The sequence below is a fragment of the Oreochromis aureus genome, linkage group 23 (genome assembly GCF_013358895.1).
Source record: "Oreochromis aureus strain Israel breed Guangdong linkage group 23, ZZ_aureus, whole genome shotgun sequence".
In the NCBI taxonomy this organism is placed as follows: Eukaryota; Metazoa; Chordata; class Actinopteri; order Cichliformes; family Cichlidae; genus Oreochromis; species Oreochromis aureus.
In genome coordinates this window covers 32,597,241-32,611,274 of record NC_052963.1, presented here as the reverse complement: position 1 = coordinate 32,611,274, position 14,034 = coordinate 32,597,241, and the positions used below count along the sequence as shown (strand labels likewise).

The following is a 14,034-nucleotide window of genomic DNA, read 5'->3' as shown; positions in this document are numbered from 1 at the left end:
GACCAATCGGGAGTGCGTGACGTATCCATCCCGTGGAAAGTGGTTTCATGGTGCGTTCACGTACACAAATAAACACTAAAGGTGCGTTCAGGAGAGACCTTTATTTCCCTGCTGTATATAACAATAGAGCAGCTATTATTAATATTTAATAACAACAGTTTATTATATTAATAGAGATTTTAAATTGAAAATATTTCTAAAAAATTGCGGAAAATACTTCATAACAATTTGATCAGCAATATTTTTAATGGGCAACATGTGTGATTCTAAGGCAATGATGTAGCAGAATGATGGCTACTGAAAACCACTGCGACCAACTGAATGTCAAAACATCTAAAAAGACACGGTCTTTAGAGGTTTATGTGGAAACTAATTAAAAAAATAAAAACAACTGTAAGCTTGTTGATTATATAGAAAATACAGACTTATAAATGATGAAAATTGTAGTAGTAGTGTTATCAGTAGAAGAGTGTAGGTCAGGGGTTTCCAACTCCAGGCCTCGAGGGCCGATGTCCTGCAGGTTTTAGATGTGTCCTTGGTCCAACACAGATTAAATTACCTCCTCAACACGTCTTAAAGTTCTCCAGAGGCCTGGTAATGAACTAATCATTTGACTCAGGTGTGTTGAATCAGTGTGATATCTAAAACCTGCAGGACACCGGCCCTCGAGGCCTGGAGTTGGACACCCCTGGTGTAGGTGAATGGGCTGTAAACAGCTTACATCGAGTCAAATGAGGCCAAATTCTTTTCTGAAAGGTTTCCCTGTGAATGAAAACCCCAAAATCTGACTTTATTTATTAAAAGAGTTTAACAGATATTTCAAAGTTTAACACAAATAACTGCTTGCAAAAATGCATGCTATTTTGACCCTCTGAATGTGGTTCAGCGGTAACAATAGCCTTCAGTGTTTATGCAGTTTCTTTGCAGCCTACACATACAACAGTAAGTTTACATTTAAAAACAATCCAATAAATAATGTACAACTAGAGATCAGTCCTGGGATATGAAACAAAAAAGACTGAAACATAAACACTGAAAAAAACCTGTGAATACAGGTGTTTTCATTTCATGCACATAGACCACTAATTAATACTTTGTAACGAGGAATCATTTATTCAGGGTTAACAAGCGCTTGTCCTTTGGAAAACAGCTGAAAATCATCATTAATGGCTCCAGACTTTACAGATTGCTTTAAGAATATTTTATTTATGTCTGCATATTTACAGTCAAAGACCATTCACAAACATTTATGTATTTAACATGCCATATAAACAGTGAAATTATTCATGGAATAAATTCTACTCATGAAATGAAAGTGCTCAGAAAAAAAACATGTTGCAACTTACTGCAGTTTCGGTACAGCAATATAACAAACTCCCTCACAGTGACCACTGAAGATGAATTAGGGGCTCTACATAGAGACTTGGTGTAAGCATCGAAGCCCATTAAAAAACTAAAATGTTCTAATTTTATATCCTAATAAAATAGTATTCATAAATAACTCGGGATAAAGCTTAATCTCAGCTTCAACATTTGTAATCTTAATGTTTACTATGGATTCACCAGTTAGAATAAATGTATGGTCTACCCTAACAAAGGTACATTTCACCCCAAAATCAAAACTGCATTGATTTCCTCTGGTCTGTGGTCTTATTGATCCTTCTAGAGTTTGGATCAATGCCACCTGTTTCATCCAACTGTAGAACCAACGAGCTTATGCCACGGTGAGGATTACTCCTCCTGGAGTATTGATCAGAATGTAATCACACTTAAATACAATGATCACCTAATGGGTTTCCATCCAAATTTGTTTTATCAAGGTCAAGGTCACATTTGCCATTTTACAGATAACAGCACACCATGCCTCGTTTTGCAGAAATCATGACAGGGTTACTCATTAAATAAATAAATAAAATCTATCTGCAAACCTTGTTGTGAGCAGTTTGATGAGAGACTGACTTTCTTTCTTCAAGGTTACATTTGTTAACTGTTTTTTTGTTTGCTTGTTTTTTTTTACAGTTAACATTTGTTAACTGTATTGCTGGAATTAGCGATGATGAGATATTCATGCTATGGTAAAATGTCATTTAGTAAAAAGCAAATAGTGAAACAGGGCTGATGATTTAGCGTAAGAGGCATTGCTGCTGAGTTTTCAATGCTTTGAGCATCTAAGGGCCATTGTCATTTAATTTTATTATTTTCAAGAGAAAGCAGACATATCTAAACCTGTCACCTCCAAAAACAGCAACTCACGCCTGGATAATGTAGACTGACATACAGCATAAGAGGGCCAGAGGAAAATCTGTCAATCTGACATTGGGACGAACTGTCACTTTAAATGCTTTCAGAACAATGTTGAAGAGTGACTGTAGGAATGGAGAGAAAATGTCAAAGCTGCTGCCAATCATGATAAGAAAAATAAAGGAGAATGTACTGTTCTGAGCGTTTCAGACTGCAAAGTCAAAAGGAAAAAAAATACGCAAACCATCTTTTTTCTGATCACTCGATATCAAGGAATTTTGTACAGTCTTTAGTTGGTCAAAAATATGTTCAATTTTCTCTTTATCTAGCATGAACTTTAACAGTCCAGGCCAAAAGTGTAGATTTCCTCTAATACCAAGTTCTCATGAATGGCCTCAGGATCTCGCAGATTATCCTCAATAGGCCTAGTAGTTACCATTTGGTACCACTAGGAGCAGCCAAATCCCTGCAAAACAGGCACCAAGACTGGAAGCTGTGCAGTTTGACAAAAAATGAAAAGCTAAACTTGCTCACAGATGCAGTTTTTATACGTTTGCATCCGATGTGTGCCATTATATAACCATTAATAATAAATAGACAAGGGGAAGCCAAAGACGCGAGGAAAGTTCACTGTCTGTGAAATGGGTGGGTGTTCATCAACGAGGCTCAGTGCAAATAAGTGTAAACATATTCCAAAGCAGTGGGTGCTTTAGTGGTGTTGGTGGTGTGCAGTGCCGGGCAGTGTGCTCACAATCCATTGTGTCTCTTTTTCTTTCACTTCTCGCGGAGGAGGTGTAGCACGACCGTCTTCAGGTAGTGTCCAAAGGCACAGACAGCAGACACCAGCCAGTGAGAACAGAAGTTTGGGTCAGTGCTCACCACGCACTTTGTTACATCCACCTGCAGGGGGACACAGAGGAATAAAGATAAGTAAGTTTCACACAAGTGGCAACCGTTGTGGCTAAAAATAAAAGCCGACCAAGATATCCAACTTTTCAGGAGAAATCAACATCTTCACCACCTGCTGCAGAAAACAGTTTGAGCCAATTTCCCCCCTTATAATAACTGTACAAGTGATTTTTTTTTTTTTCTTTTTACATAATTCACCTGTTGTATGGTTATAATCACTTTGTCACAATCCGGCCCACTCAACATGTGACAAGTCTCAATTTTAGCTGTTTGTGAAGGCTGTGCTACTGCTTAGGTGAGTCAAATGTAAATATTTTTTGTGTTACTTAGATTTAACAAGTAGATTTTTGTGTCTTCCAGATGCATCTTCTGTGAGTCATAAACTGTATATAAAGGATGAATGTAGCAACCATAACATCAACCATTTGTTTTGGCATTTTGAAGCCACCATGTAAATATTTTGAAGCTAGAAGAGACCCTATTTGAATAAAAGACTGTAGTGCTAAGTTATTAGCTAAAGCTAGCTTTTAACAAGCTGCATCCATACACTGTATGTACGGTAGCCCTTAAAGGTCAAACAGACTGCAACTCAAAAACGTACCAGCAAATAGGAAAATGCTGCAAAACAACACAAAACACAAAGGAAGTTACATGAAATACAACAGAAGTAGAAAACAACAAAATCTAACAAAACGCCATGGAAATGTTTCTGGGGACACAATAACATGACGGACCAGCTGCAAGTGACAGAAATGCAAACATGTGAATGACTGCACTGAGACACGCTTAAAAGAAGCAGAAGGTTCGTCACTGTTGTGTGGTAGAAAAAGATCTGAGGTAACGTGTGTTTTATAATCACATGATTCATATAATACTGGAGACACATGTTTGCTATTAGCCCTTTCCTGTTAGCTTGTCACTTCCGCAGCTCTTCCTTCACATTATTGTCTCCCCAAAAACACTATGGGTTTGTTTCGTAATTTTTTCCCCCCCTTTCTCTATTTTGTTTTGTTTAACTTTCATTATGTTTTGTGTGCTTTTATAGCATTGCTGTATTTTCTGGTCTTTTCTTAACTTGCAGTGCATTTGACCTCACTGTCTGTATGGGTGCAAAGCAAAGACACAAATACCTGCCTATTAATTTTAAGTAGCAGACTAATAAAATAACTCGTCATATGATGCAGGTTTACAACCCAGGAGCCAACTCTAAGGCAGGGAGCGCTAAACACAAAACACACCTTTAAGAGAGTTTGATAAGCAGTCCCAAAAATACAAAGTCCATAAGACAACATACTGACAAAACACAAAGGAGAGACAACACACTCACATGCTGAGGGCTAATCATGAGGATGAGACAGTTGAAATAAGGCAGAGGAAAGTTAAGAGTTTAAACTAAACACTGTCCATAGAGGGCCAAACTGTTTTGGAGAAGGCTATAAGCAGCATTTCTAGTGCTATAAAGCTGACTTGTTTTTCAGTTGATTGCAGCTTTTTACACGCCTTCTGGACCTTGCTAATCAGCTAACTAACTTTAATCAATAACCTGGCACAATACACCTCTAGCTCAAAAAAATCAAAGCTGTCAGTGGCTGTTAAGCTTTCTTTCAAAGCAGAATTTCACATATCATGATGTCACGGTGGCTATATCCATCGTTTATTTACAGTCTATTGTTTTAACCCTCTGAAACCTAAGTTACACTGTCCCCGGGCTATGAGAGTATGTTATTTTTGAAAGCTGTTCTCCCAAGTCTTGGTAATCAGGGGACAAAAATAAATCGAATAGACGAAAGTAAACCTTCTGACTGACACACATCAAAAGCTATTTTTACTTTTTTTCCCCAAAGAGTGCTTTTGGGTTTTTTTCCAAAACAGATGGTTAGAGTTTCTCCTCGTGAATGATGACTCGGTTCTCACAGGATTTAACAGACACAAGAAGACCTTACAATTTCAACATGTGTCCTTCATTTTCCACTAATCTGACAATCTGCAGATATGCAGCTAGCCCACAAGAATGCCATTTTAAAGCCAGAGCCCACACTTAATTCTGAGCACTGCTTACAATACGAGGCCATCTACTCAACAGACTTTTACAGACAATGAAATACCACAGAGAGTGCAGTTTAGTGTCAGCTCTGACACTAAACACTTCTCCTCCTTCAGCTCGCGCTGCTTCTCCCAGTCACACAACGTTATTTAGGTTTTCCCCACACACTGACATCATCTGTCAGAGCAGATGTCTCTGGGTTAGAGTGAAAAACAGGTCGCTCATTTGCACTCAGGAGGTCAGTTATACAATGCATCGCTCTCCATTTCGTCACACTCCACTTCTCTCTGAACAAAACAGGCTCGGGTGCCATGTTTCAGAGCGCACGGGCCTGTGGTTCGCTCTGCTGGAAAGGCATTAATGTGCTCTTACCAGCAGAGCAGAACACGGACAGAGGCACGTTGTCAGGCATCGTTCCATTTCACACACTAATGTTTGTCCAGGACTTTATCAGATAGGCTATTCCTATAAACACAATTCTGCAGAAGATCATCCCCTTTCTCTTTGAACCATTTGTTCCAGGTTTTGCCATTTTTTGTAAACAAAGAATTCTAGTTAATTTAAAACAAAAGGATATTGCAGTTCTGATCTGGGTGGCTGTAACACGATATGACACACCGATCACAGGTGGAGCATGCTGTTTTAAAATTAGGCAAGCACTGAGAGGATTAATAACAATCAAATATAGTTAGTTTCACTGATTTGCCAGCCTCTGCTATTGTTGTGACAAACTTCATCACAGCTAAATAAAATAAAAATGTTCTTTTTGAAATGAATTTAATTTGAATTATTAAATACAATATTTTTAGTTTAACTTCAATTAAGCCAAATTCGTCAAGGGGCAATTTGCTCAAAGCAGATCGTATAAAACACAACAAAACAAAAGACACACACACACACACACACACACGATAAAATCAAGGTTAAAATCAAAAAAGGTTAAAATCAAAAGTTATGTCCATATGCCCGTAATAAAAAAAAAAAAGTAGTTGAACAGTCAGACTTTCGGCAAGCTTTAACTCTTTCGTGCATGAATTATGACAACCTCAATCAGGATGATGAAATTATAAAAGAAAAGAAGAAAAGAAAAAGAAAAGATGAAAAGAAAAGAAGAAACTTAAGAAAAAAATCCTGATTGAGGTTGTCATAATTCATGCATGACAGGGTTAAATAACAATAATTACAACTGAACACATCATGCATCTATAGTAACATTAAACGACCAGTGGGTGGCAGGGTATGGAGTGACACATCAGTGTCCAATGTAGTGGTTTATGTGCATGTATACCATCAAAACTGACACAAATCCAAGAAAATAGCCTTTGAATAGCTGCCCACTGTAGTGACCACTATGTGTGAAAGGGTTAAGGGAATTCTTAAGTTTATTTGACCAACAAAAATGTTTTTATTTAAAACTGATTTATGCCCACAATTAATGTGATCAGCTGTGATTACTCTGCTAGGGCCTTAGGAGTAACTGACCTTATGTATCCACTATAGTTGACCTGGATGCCAAAAAGTTCAAAAAAGGAAGAGCTGTGAGTGAAAACACAAAGCAGTGAGGTTGAGCCAGGGAGACCAGCAGTAGCTTGGACTGAATGATAAGAAAATGCTGCTTCAGTGGGAGTATTTAGATTTAAAAGTGTGCATGTGCTGTCTTTCTTTAAAATAAATATTTGCTTCAATAAAGTTGTTATCTAATGAAATAAAAATCACTGTACGCTGAATCACACACACACACACGTTGCGAATGATAACCACCACGCCCAGCACAGGAGGGTGTGCGCTCTCAGTAAAAACGTGAGATCAAGCTGTCAGGAAAATTCTGAGCTTGTTAAATCTTCAGAAAGCTTCTGAAAACATGCAACTGTTCATTAACATTTGTCGGCGTATGACGAATAGAAAAGACCTGCAGGCGATGAACTGAGAGGTATCACAAAAGCTGTGTGAAAATAAAAAAAAAATAATAAAATTGCCTCACGTCAACTCAAAGCACAAAACTGAAAAGCGGGACTCTGAAGTTACATGTCCACACAAGGCTCCAGTTTCAATTTCAACCCTGCTTGAACAGCCTAAAGCAAAGTTTCTGAGTGCATGTAAGTAAATCACACATAGCGTGGGAAAAGGGGCAGGTGAGCGTCACACTATTTTTACAACAACCATAAATCCCTTCTACACGTTCACCGTCTCAGTTCAGTACATTTTTACAAAGAATAAAATATTTCTCAGCATATGTGGTTTCCTAATGTACGTACACAGATACCTGAATATGTAACAGAGGTCTTACTTTGCATTTAGGAAAGCCATTTTAGTAATGGAACAGCTAAATATTAAATAATAAATTGAAATATTGCACTAGGTAACAATAGTTGTCTAAAGGCACTTTATATTGGAAGAAAAAGTCGTTACAACATCAGAGAAAGAATGCAACAATCAGATGATTATAAATGAGCAAGAAACTGGTGACAGTAAGAAGGAAGAACTCCATTTTATCAGGAAGAGAGCTTCAGTAGAATCAGGATCAGGGAGGGGCGGTCATCTGTTTTGCCCGGGGGAAAAAGAAGACTGAAAAGAGCGGCAAAGAGAAACCACAACGCATAAGCAGGCTGTGGTTGGTTAAAGTTATAGTCATTGTGGGGAACTGCATTAACTTAACAGACTACACTAGCTGATGGCTTCCTCTCTTCTTTGGTTTTATGAGCTCTTACTGACACTTAACCGAACCCACAGATGCCGGCTGTCATTTTCAGTTACTTGTCTCATAGATGCCACATAGCCGTACATTCGTACAGACTAACACATGCTTACGGAAACATACAAACAAGTAATAATAAGTCGTCCTTACCCAGCCTCCTCTCTTTTTTAACCAGGAAATCAGGCTCTTGCGGACAAACTCCCCCATGCAGTCGACAATGGTATGGACCATTGCTGGATGACCATGGCGTACACAGTCCACCGCCAAGGCTCCCGCCACAGCGTACAAGGAAACCACCTTTCCCCATGTCACACCTTATGAGAGAAAATAAACCACATCTTTACTTAAACCAATGGAAGCATCAATGTCCTGCTGTCTGATGTGTGAGCGCATACTGAAAGTCATTATTTCATAAATGGAGAGACCCTGCTCTCCACTTGAATAACTGCAGTAGGATTTAATTCAGCAAATGTGTCTGTCAGCAGCTTTCTTTAAAGGTGGATGAACAAATGATCCAATCTCAGCAGGAGGCCTGCATGCCTTTCTGTCCCACAACGGGGAAAACCCAAACACAAGACCTGGGATGGCAGGCAGGCAGAACGCTCTGCTAGATTAGTGAGCACATCATTTCTCCCACTAAGCTTGCGTGCTTAGTAGAGCTTTCTGCCGCCACACCATTTACAGTCAGTGCTTCGGACTATTTTTGTCGTGTTTATATGTCCAACACATACAAACCGAGCCTCGGTTTCATCCATCTCCTCTAACTGTCGTCTGATCTCTTTGAAAAGGAAATCTGGAAACTTGCAGGATGATACTCTAAAGTTTCTGCATATTTCATACTACTATCAACATCTGACAGGTCAGGAATTTAGTTTTTTAAACTGTTCAGAAAAGATTTTAAATGTTTAAAAAGGACATAGGATGAAGGTAAAATATAATGGAAATTAAGCTGTACTCGATAGAAAGTAAAGGAAGTAGACCAAAAAAAAACAAAAAAAAACAATCAAGCCATACTCAAGTATGATCTCCCTGCTGCTACAAAAACAACACTATGTCAGTTTTAGGTGCTGTGAATGAGGAAATCAGCTGGAGTTAAATAAGGCTTTCACTTGTGGTTACTTTTACAGTAAGACTCACAACATCAGAAGGGGTGTAAAATACCTAACTCGAGCAAATCATTCTGAACTAAATCTTTTGTTTTTGCAAAGCTGATATCCTACTGAGCATGGAGGCCATTTTCACTCGTCAATTAAAACAATCAGTTCACACTTGTAGCACACATGCTCTGTGCAGCCAGCACCACCAGTATTTTCCCTTTGTGAAAAACCTAAAGAACAACTTCAGACAATTTAACAAAATGATTCTTTTTACAGTTTAGATGCAAAACTGTCTTTATGTGTGTATGTATTATTATATTATTATCTATGTTTATTTTTATATAATTAATATATACTTAGTACTACAGGAAATGGAAATTGTAAAAGTGTAGTCGTGTAGTCTGTGTGTGTGTGTGTGTGTGTGTCGACTACACGGCTAGACGACTATAGCTACACTGTTGCGCGGGTTGCGTTACGATGCCTGAATATATTGCTGCTGTAGTTTATCTTTGTCGTGCGGGAAGCCAAATGACATTTCTAACTGTGCTCGTGCAGATTACACAAGTTTGTGGTCATAATCTGCTGTTGCTCAGGACTTCCTCTTTGTTCTCTTCTTCTTCTGTCGGCACTGCGGTTTGTCCATGTTTACACTGTATTCACTGATACGCAAGTTTTCAACATGAGACGTGAGACTTTTTTTTCCCCTTTTTCGCTCGTGATATTGAATTCCCTTTGTAATAGAATAGAATTGAATAATCCTTTAATTGTCCCACAAGGGGAAATTTGGTTGTAACAGCAGCCAGAAAGACACATATACAAACAAACAGTACACAGGACACAGATAATCAGTTGTGAACTGTGAGAATTAAGGAAGATAATCTTTAAGTTCGCTACGTTTGAATTACTAAGTAACTCTGAACATTACTGAGGACCAGACTGACTGGATTTTTTTCTCGTCTCCAGCCGACTGTTCATTACCTTTTCATCAGACTGCTTTGTTAAAATTCCCCGAAGAATAACCCAGCTGGGACTCATGACTGAACTCCTTGGGTGGGGTCCAAACTGTCTGTAACAATCACTCGCTCCACCATCGTGTTAACCTAATATGGACCGAAAGTTTTCCCTCCAGCTCCTTTCATTTGAGGGGGATAATGGCAGCCCTAAAAATGCTTCTCACTAATGGAGAATCCTGCGGTGAGCCTAAATAAGAAGTGTTTACATGACAACGGGCGACATTAACCCTTAAGCAAAATCTTTTAGTCATTTGTAATTTGTAAAAATAAGTAAAGTAACTCAGCTCTCCAAACTTTCAGTATATCTTTATTTTGTCTTGTCTCAGACTTCCTCCTTCCCAGTGATAACCAAAATAAGTTCCCTTCTTTCATTTTGAAGTCCAAGTTAGTACAGGTTAAACCAGTTAAGAAAGCACCAACATTAGTTCCTGTGATGCAGATCTGCATGGCTTGATTTTCCAGATTTTGACCTACCTGTGGAGAAAATGTCTGCAGCGACAGCTAGGAAAGCGTCGGACACCACGCTCTCCGATGCCACTGTGATGTTCAGCTGTCGGGCGACGTTACGGTACACATTGGGACGAAGGTACTCCAACTCATCGCCTGTCCAAAACAAGAGAAAGCAAACTCAGTCAAAGCTCCCACTCTGAAAAACTCTCAAAAGCTGTGTGGCTTTTAAAAGTTAACTATTACACAGTTATAAGCCAGAGCTATCTCGTCTAGTAGCTGGTCATATGGCTAATAAAGGCAATTTTGACCACCTTAGATAATGCCGTATAAAAGATATGACTTTTGAGAGATATTAGTGAATAAAATATTAGCATTTTACAAAATACTTTGTATTTGATCTAATTGGAAAAATGTTGTCAACTGTTTTGATTTACTGGGGAAGCACTTTTGCTCAGGTAGACACCCTGGCTTGGTCAAAGAGCAAAGATCGTATATTAAACATGGACAAGGTCACTGTGAAGTTGAACCCAGTGTAGGGAGACCCATTTCCTTAATCATGTCGTTCCTGAAAATGGCTGAAATTGACCTCACTGAATGCAAATCTACTTCTGGCCAAAAAAACCTAAAATAGTTTAAATTATGCGGCCTAATTGAAAGCAAACAACAGTAATGTTTCTTAATTTCTCATACAGGGATTTTGATATCACCAACAAACTGCTGGTTAGCCTACATTCTGCTAATCTGGGTCGGTTAAGACTTCACAACAGGGCCTCCTTTCATGGAACTGTTTTCAAATAATAATTATGACAAATATATTGGGAGTGTAGCTACATCAAAACAGGGAGTCACATGTTAATAAGAAGCAGCTGGTTTCACCGGTCGTCAGGAGGCTGGTACTGAAAATGGCCTGCTCACCTGAGGTGTGAAATCATCTTGGTGTCCTATATGTGATTCCCTAATACTCACAGAAAGATATTTTACTGCAATCAAAACACTGTAACAAATCTAATCTATAGACTCAACCTCTTCTATCAAAGAAATAAGGAAAATTGAAAAAAAAAAATGTTTACAGTATAAAATTAATATTAACAGGCAACAACTACATGGCGTTCAGCTGAGCTTGGACTATCTCGCAGGCAACCCCCTATTAAGCCAGTCAGTCAGTTTCTGAGTTTTCAGAAATTCTTTGGTGAAGTTGTGAAGCTTCAACCTGAGCATTTTCACCGTCACCATTTATAAGTGACAAGCAAGAGGTGACAATCACAACACAGCCATGCCCTAAAGGATATCACGCTTTATTGTCCCTTTGGACTCCAGTGTGGATCATAATTTATCTAATGAACATCATGTTGTATTTAGTAAGAATTGAAACTAGTGATTAATTTCATAAATGCATCAGGAAAGTGTTTGTAGAAGTCATAGGTGCAGAGAGCAGCGGAGACACTTTCTCATAGATTTCTATAGAACCAGACGGCTGTTCAAAAGAATCAGGTTTAAAGCACTTCTGTGTTGGTCTCACTTTTCTAACCCAGAAGCTGTTTCTATCTGTTACATACATTCATTTTACCTCTTGGCTGTTCCCATCTTTGTGTTTTAAATCAGGGTATGACAGCCAAGCACCGGGTCTGACTGAGAAACAAAGGGACACTGCCCAGTAATAAAACACGGGTTTATCATCTCTTTGAATCTTAATGGAACCCTTTTAATAGTAAACACTTTAGTGAAAGTATTAACTGAGCACTGTAGAAAGACTGAAAGCAGAGGAAAAGAGCTAAACTTTCCAAAGATACCAATAACATCCTGGAGTCTCTGACCCGGCCAAAAAACTCTGTGACATAAATGTTTTTACACAACATAGTTTTCGTTGAGATTAAACAAACCAGATATGACATATCAGTTAGTGAGCTTTTAAGATGCTGGAATTAAGTGAGTTTGGTCAGAACATGGCTAGACTGGTCCTCTCTGTTTAGTTTTTCTGTTATTTTGCCAGGTATTAGTCTGCTATCAAAAATGTTGAACTATTTATGAAAAAAGTCTCACTAATGTCGAAGTGTTTTGTAACTCTATGCTTAGAAGACTTTGAAGGGCGCAAGTGGTTTTGTTCAGTTTCACTATTTAGCAACAGTGTACCCCCTCCAGGATTTTCAGGATTTTCAAACCTGAGCAGTCGAGTTTCAACGTGAAGTTCCAGTGAATTATCTGGAGGTGGGAAGATCCCCACGCATGGCGAAGTGAATCCTCCCAGAGAAAGAAAATCCACCACACCAGTTTTTATACTGGGCCAGCATCCAGAAAGGAAAATATTACGCAAACAAAACGGTGACCTTAGCTTTTTTATGGGGAATCACGTCATGATTCTCTATATAATAAAGGTGTTCTCCGATAAAGTCGTTTACGTGTTCATTCATTTATAAGTATAAATGTAAAATAAAGACTTATATCTTTATCATAAATCCCAATCTGTCAATTTAAATGATTAAAATATAAATATTGTGGAACTTGGCTGCACAAAAACGTGAAACGTGAACTCAGCGCTCTCAGTGGAAACCATATTAGGATTCACCAGGAATACGACACATTTTTGAATATTAAACACACATTTTAAGGCGATCGCGGGTCTCTGTTTGAATTAAGTGTACTATTGTGCGCAAAAAGCGCACGAACGCTTCCCGAAAACTTACCCAGCCACAGCAGGACCGACGATATCTCTCCCAGTGTCCCACCTGATGCAGCCAGTCCGTGTTCAGGCTTGGACCAGCCGATCCCGGCACGGTTCAGCCTGGAGTGGATGTATTCCCTGCACAGTGCTTTGGCTTGGGACACCAGCTCCTTGTCGGTGGGCGAGCGGTCAAACACTTCAGAGGCAAACACAGAGGAGCGACGCAACATCTCCATGCCCCCGTCACCCTCTGAGTGCGCTCCTCACCTCACCGCCTCCACCGCCTCGCTCAGCGGGTGCTTCTCCCCAGTGGACCCCCCTCTTCGAACCTTCTCCTTCTGCCCCGTCTCTCTGGTAAGAGAAAGGAAGACTTGTGGAGATTATCCTGCAGAACAAACACGCGGATTAGATTGTGAATATCTTTTGATAGCCTGGATAAAGCTCCAGGATGCAAACGCAATCAATGTCTGTCGAAACCCCAGGATGGAGACTTCAAGGAGAAGCTTGGGACTACACCTGAAAAGTTGTGTATGAATCCTTAAAGGTGTGCGGACATCAAACATCATTGAAGCGCACTTACCCGAAATACTATGTCGAGAAGGTAAAAAACCCCAACATCCTAAGTGTGCTGCATTTTAACCTCTCGGTGAGTAGAAAATGTTTTCACTGACTTTTGGTGACTTACTGCCACGCTGAGTGTAAAAAATGCTTTCCAGTTTACAGTCTGCAGGCTTTCCTTCTAAGGGAACTTATTGTGGAGTGAAAGGCGGAGATAAGCTCTAACAACACAAGCACCGCCCCTCTGCCTCCATCCACATCATATAAAAGACACACACACAGGACATGACCCAGTTGTGTCTCGGCTGTTAATCAACAACTGATTTTATAAAGTTGTGTCTACAAGAAAATTTTAATTTAAGCTTAAG

The 14,034-nt window shown here is 39.2% G+C and overlaps 1 protein-coding gene across 2 annotated transcripts; it reads right to left on the bottom strand.

Annotated features, from left to right (window-relative positions):
* Nucleotides 1-900: 900 nt before the first annotated feature.
* On the bottom strand, nucleotides 901-13,861 carry boka (BCL2 family apoptosis regulator BOK a). 2 transcript variants are annotated; one of them, XM_039607475.1, is made up of 5 exons: nucleotides 13,689-13,861; nucleotides 13,131-13,493; nucleotides 10,474-10,602; nucleotides 8,040-8,203; nucleotides 901-3,141 (listed from the first exon to the last, which is right to left on the bottom strand). In XM_039607475.1, exons 2-5 carry the CDS (start codon nucleotides 13,342-13,344, stop codon nucleotides 3,016-3,018), a joined length of 633 nt encoding a protein of 210 aa, XP_039463409.1. In that variant the 5' UTR covers nucleotides 13,345-13,493; nucleotides 13,689-13,861; the 3' UTR covers nucleotides 901-3,015. The 2 variants fall into 2 exon arrangements, with proteins under 2 accessions (XP_039463409.1, XP_031586357.1); XM_031730497.2 differs by having other exon boundaries at nucleotides 13,131-13,459.
* Nucleotides 13,862-14,034: the final 173 nt, after the last annotated feature.

What these genes read in the sequence shown, in the direction of transcription:
- boka (XM_039607475.1), bottom strand. Translation starts at nt 13,344, where the DNA reads ATGGAGATGTTGCGTCGCTCCTCTGTGTTTGCCTCTGAAGTGTTTGAC. An exon ending in GTCGGTCCTGCTGTGGCTGG is followed by an intron (nt 10,603 to 13,130) that starts GTAAGTTTTCGG and finishes TGTTTTGGACAG; the next exon opens with GCGATGAGTTGGAGTACCTT. An exon ending in TAAAAAAGAGAGGAGGCTGG is followed by an intron (nt 3,142 to 8,039) that starts GTAAGGACGACT and finishes GTCCCCCTGCAG; the next exon opens with GTGGATGTAACAAAGTGCGT.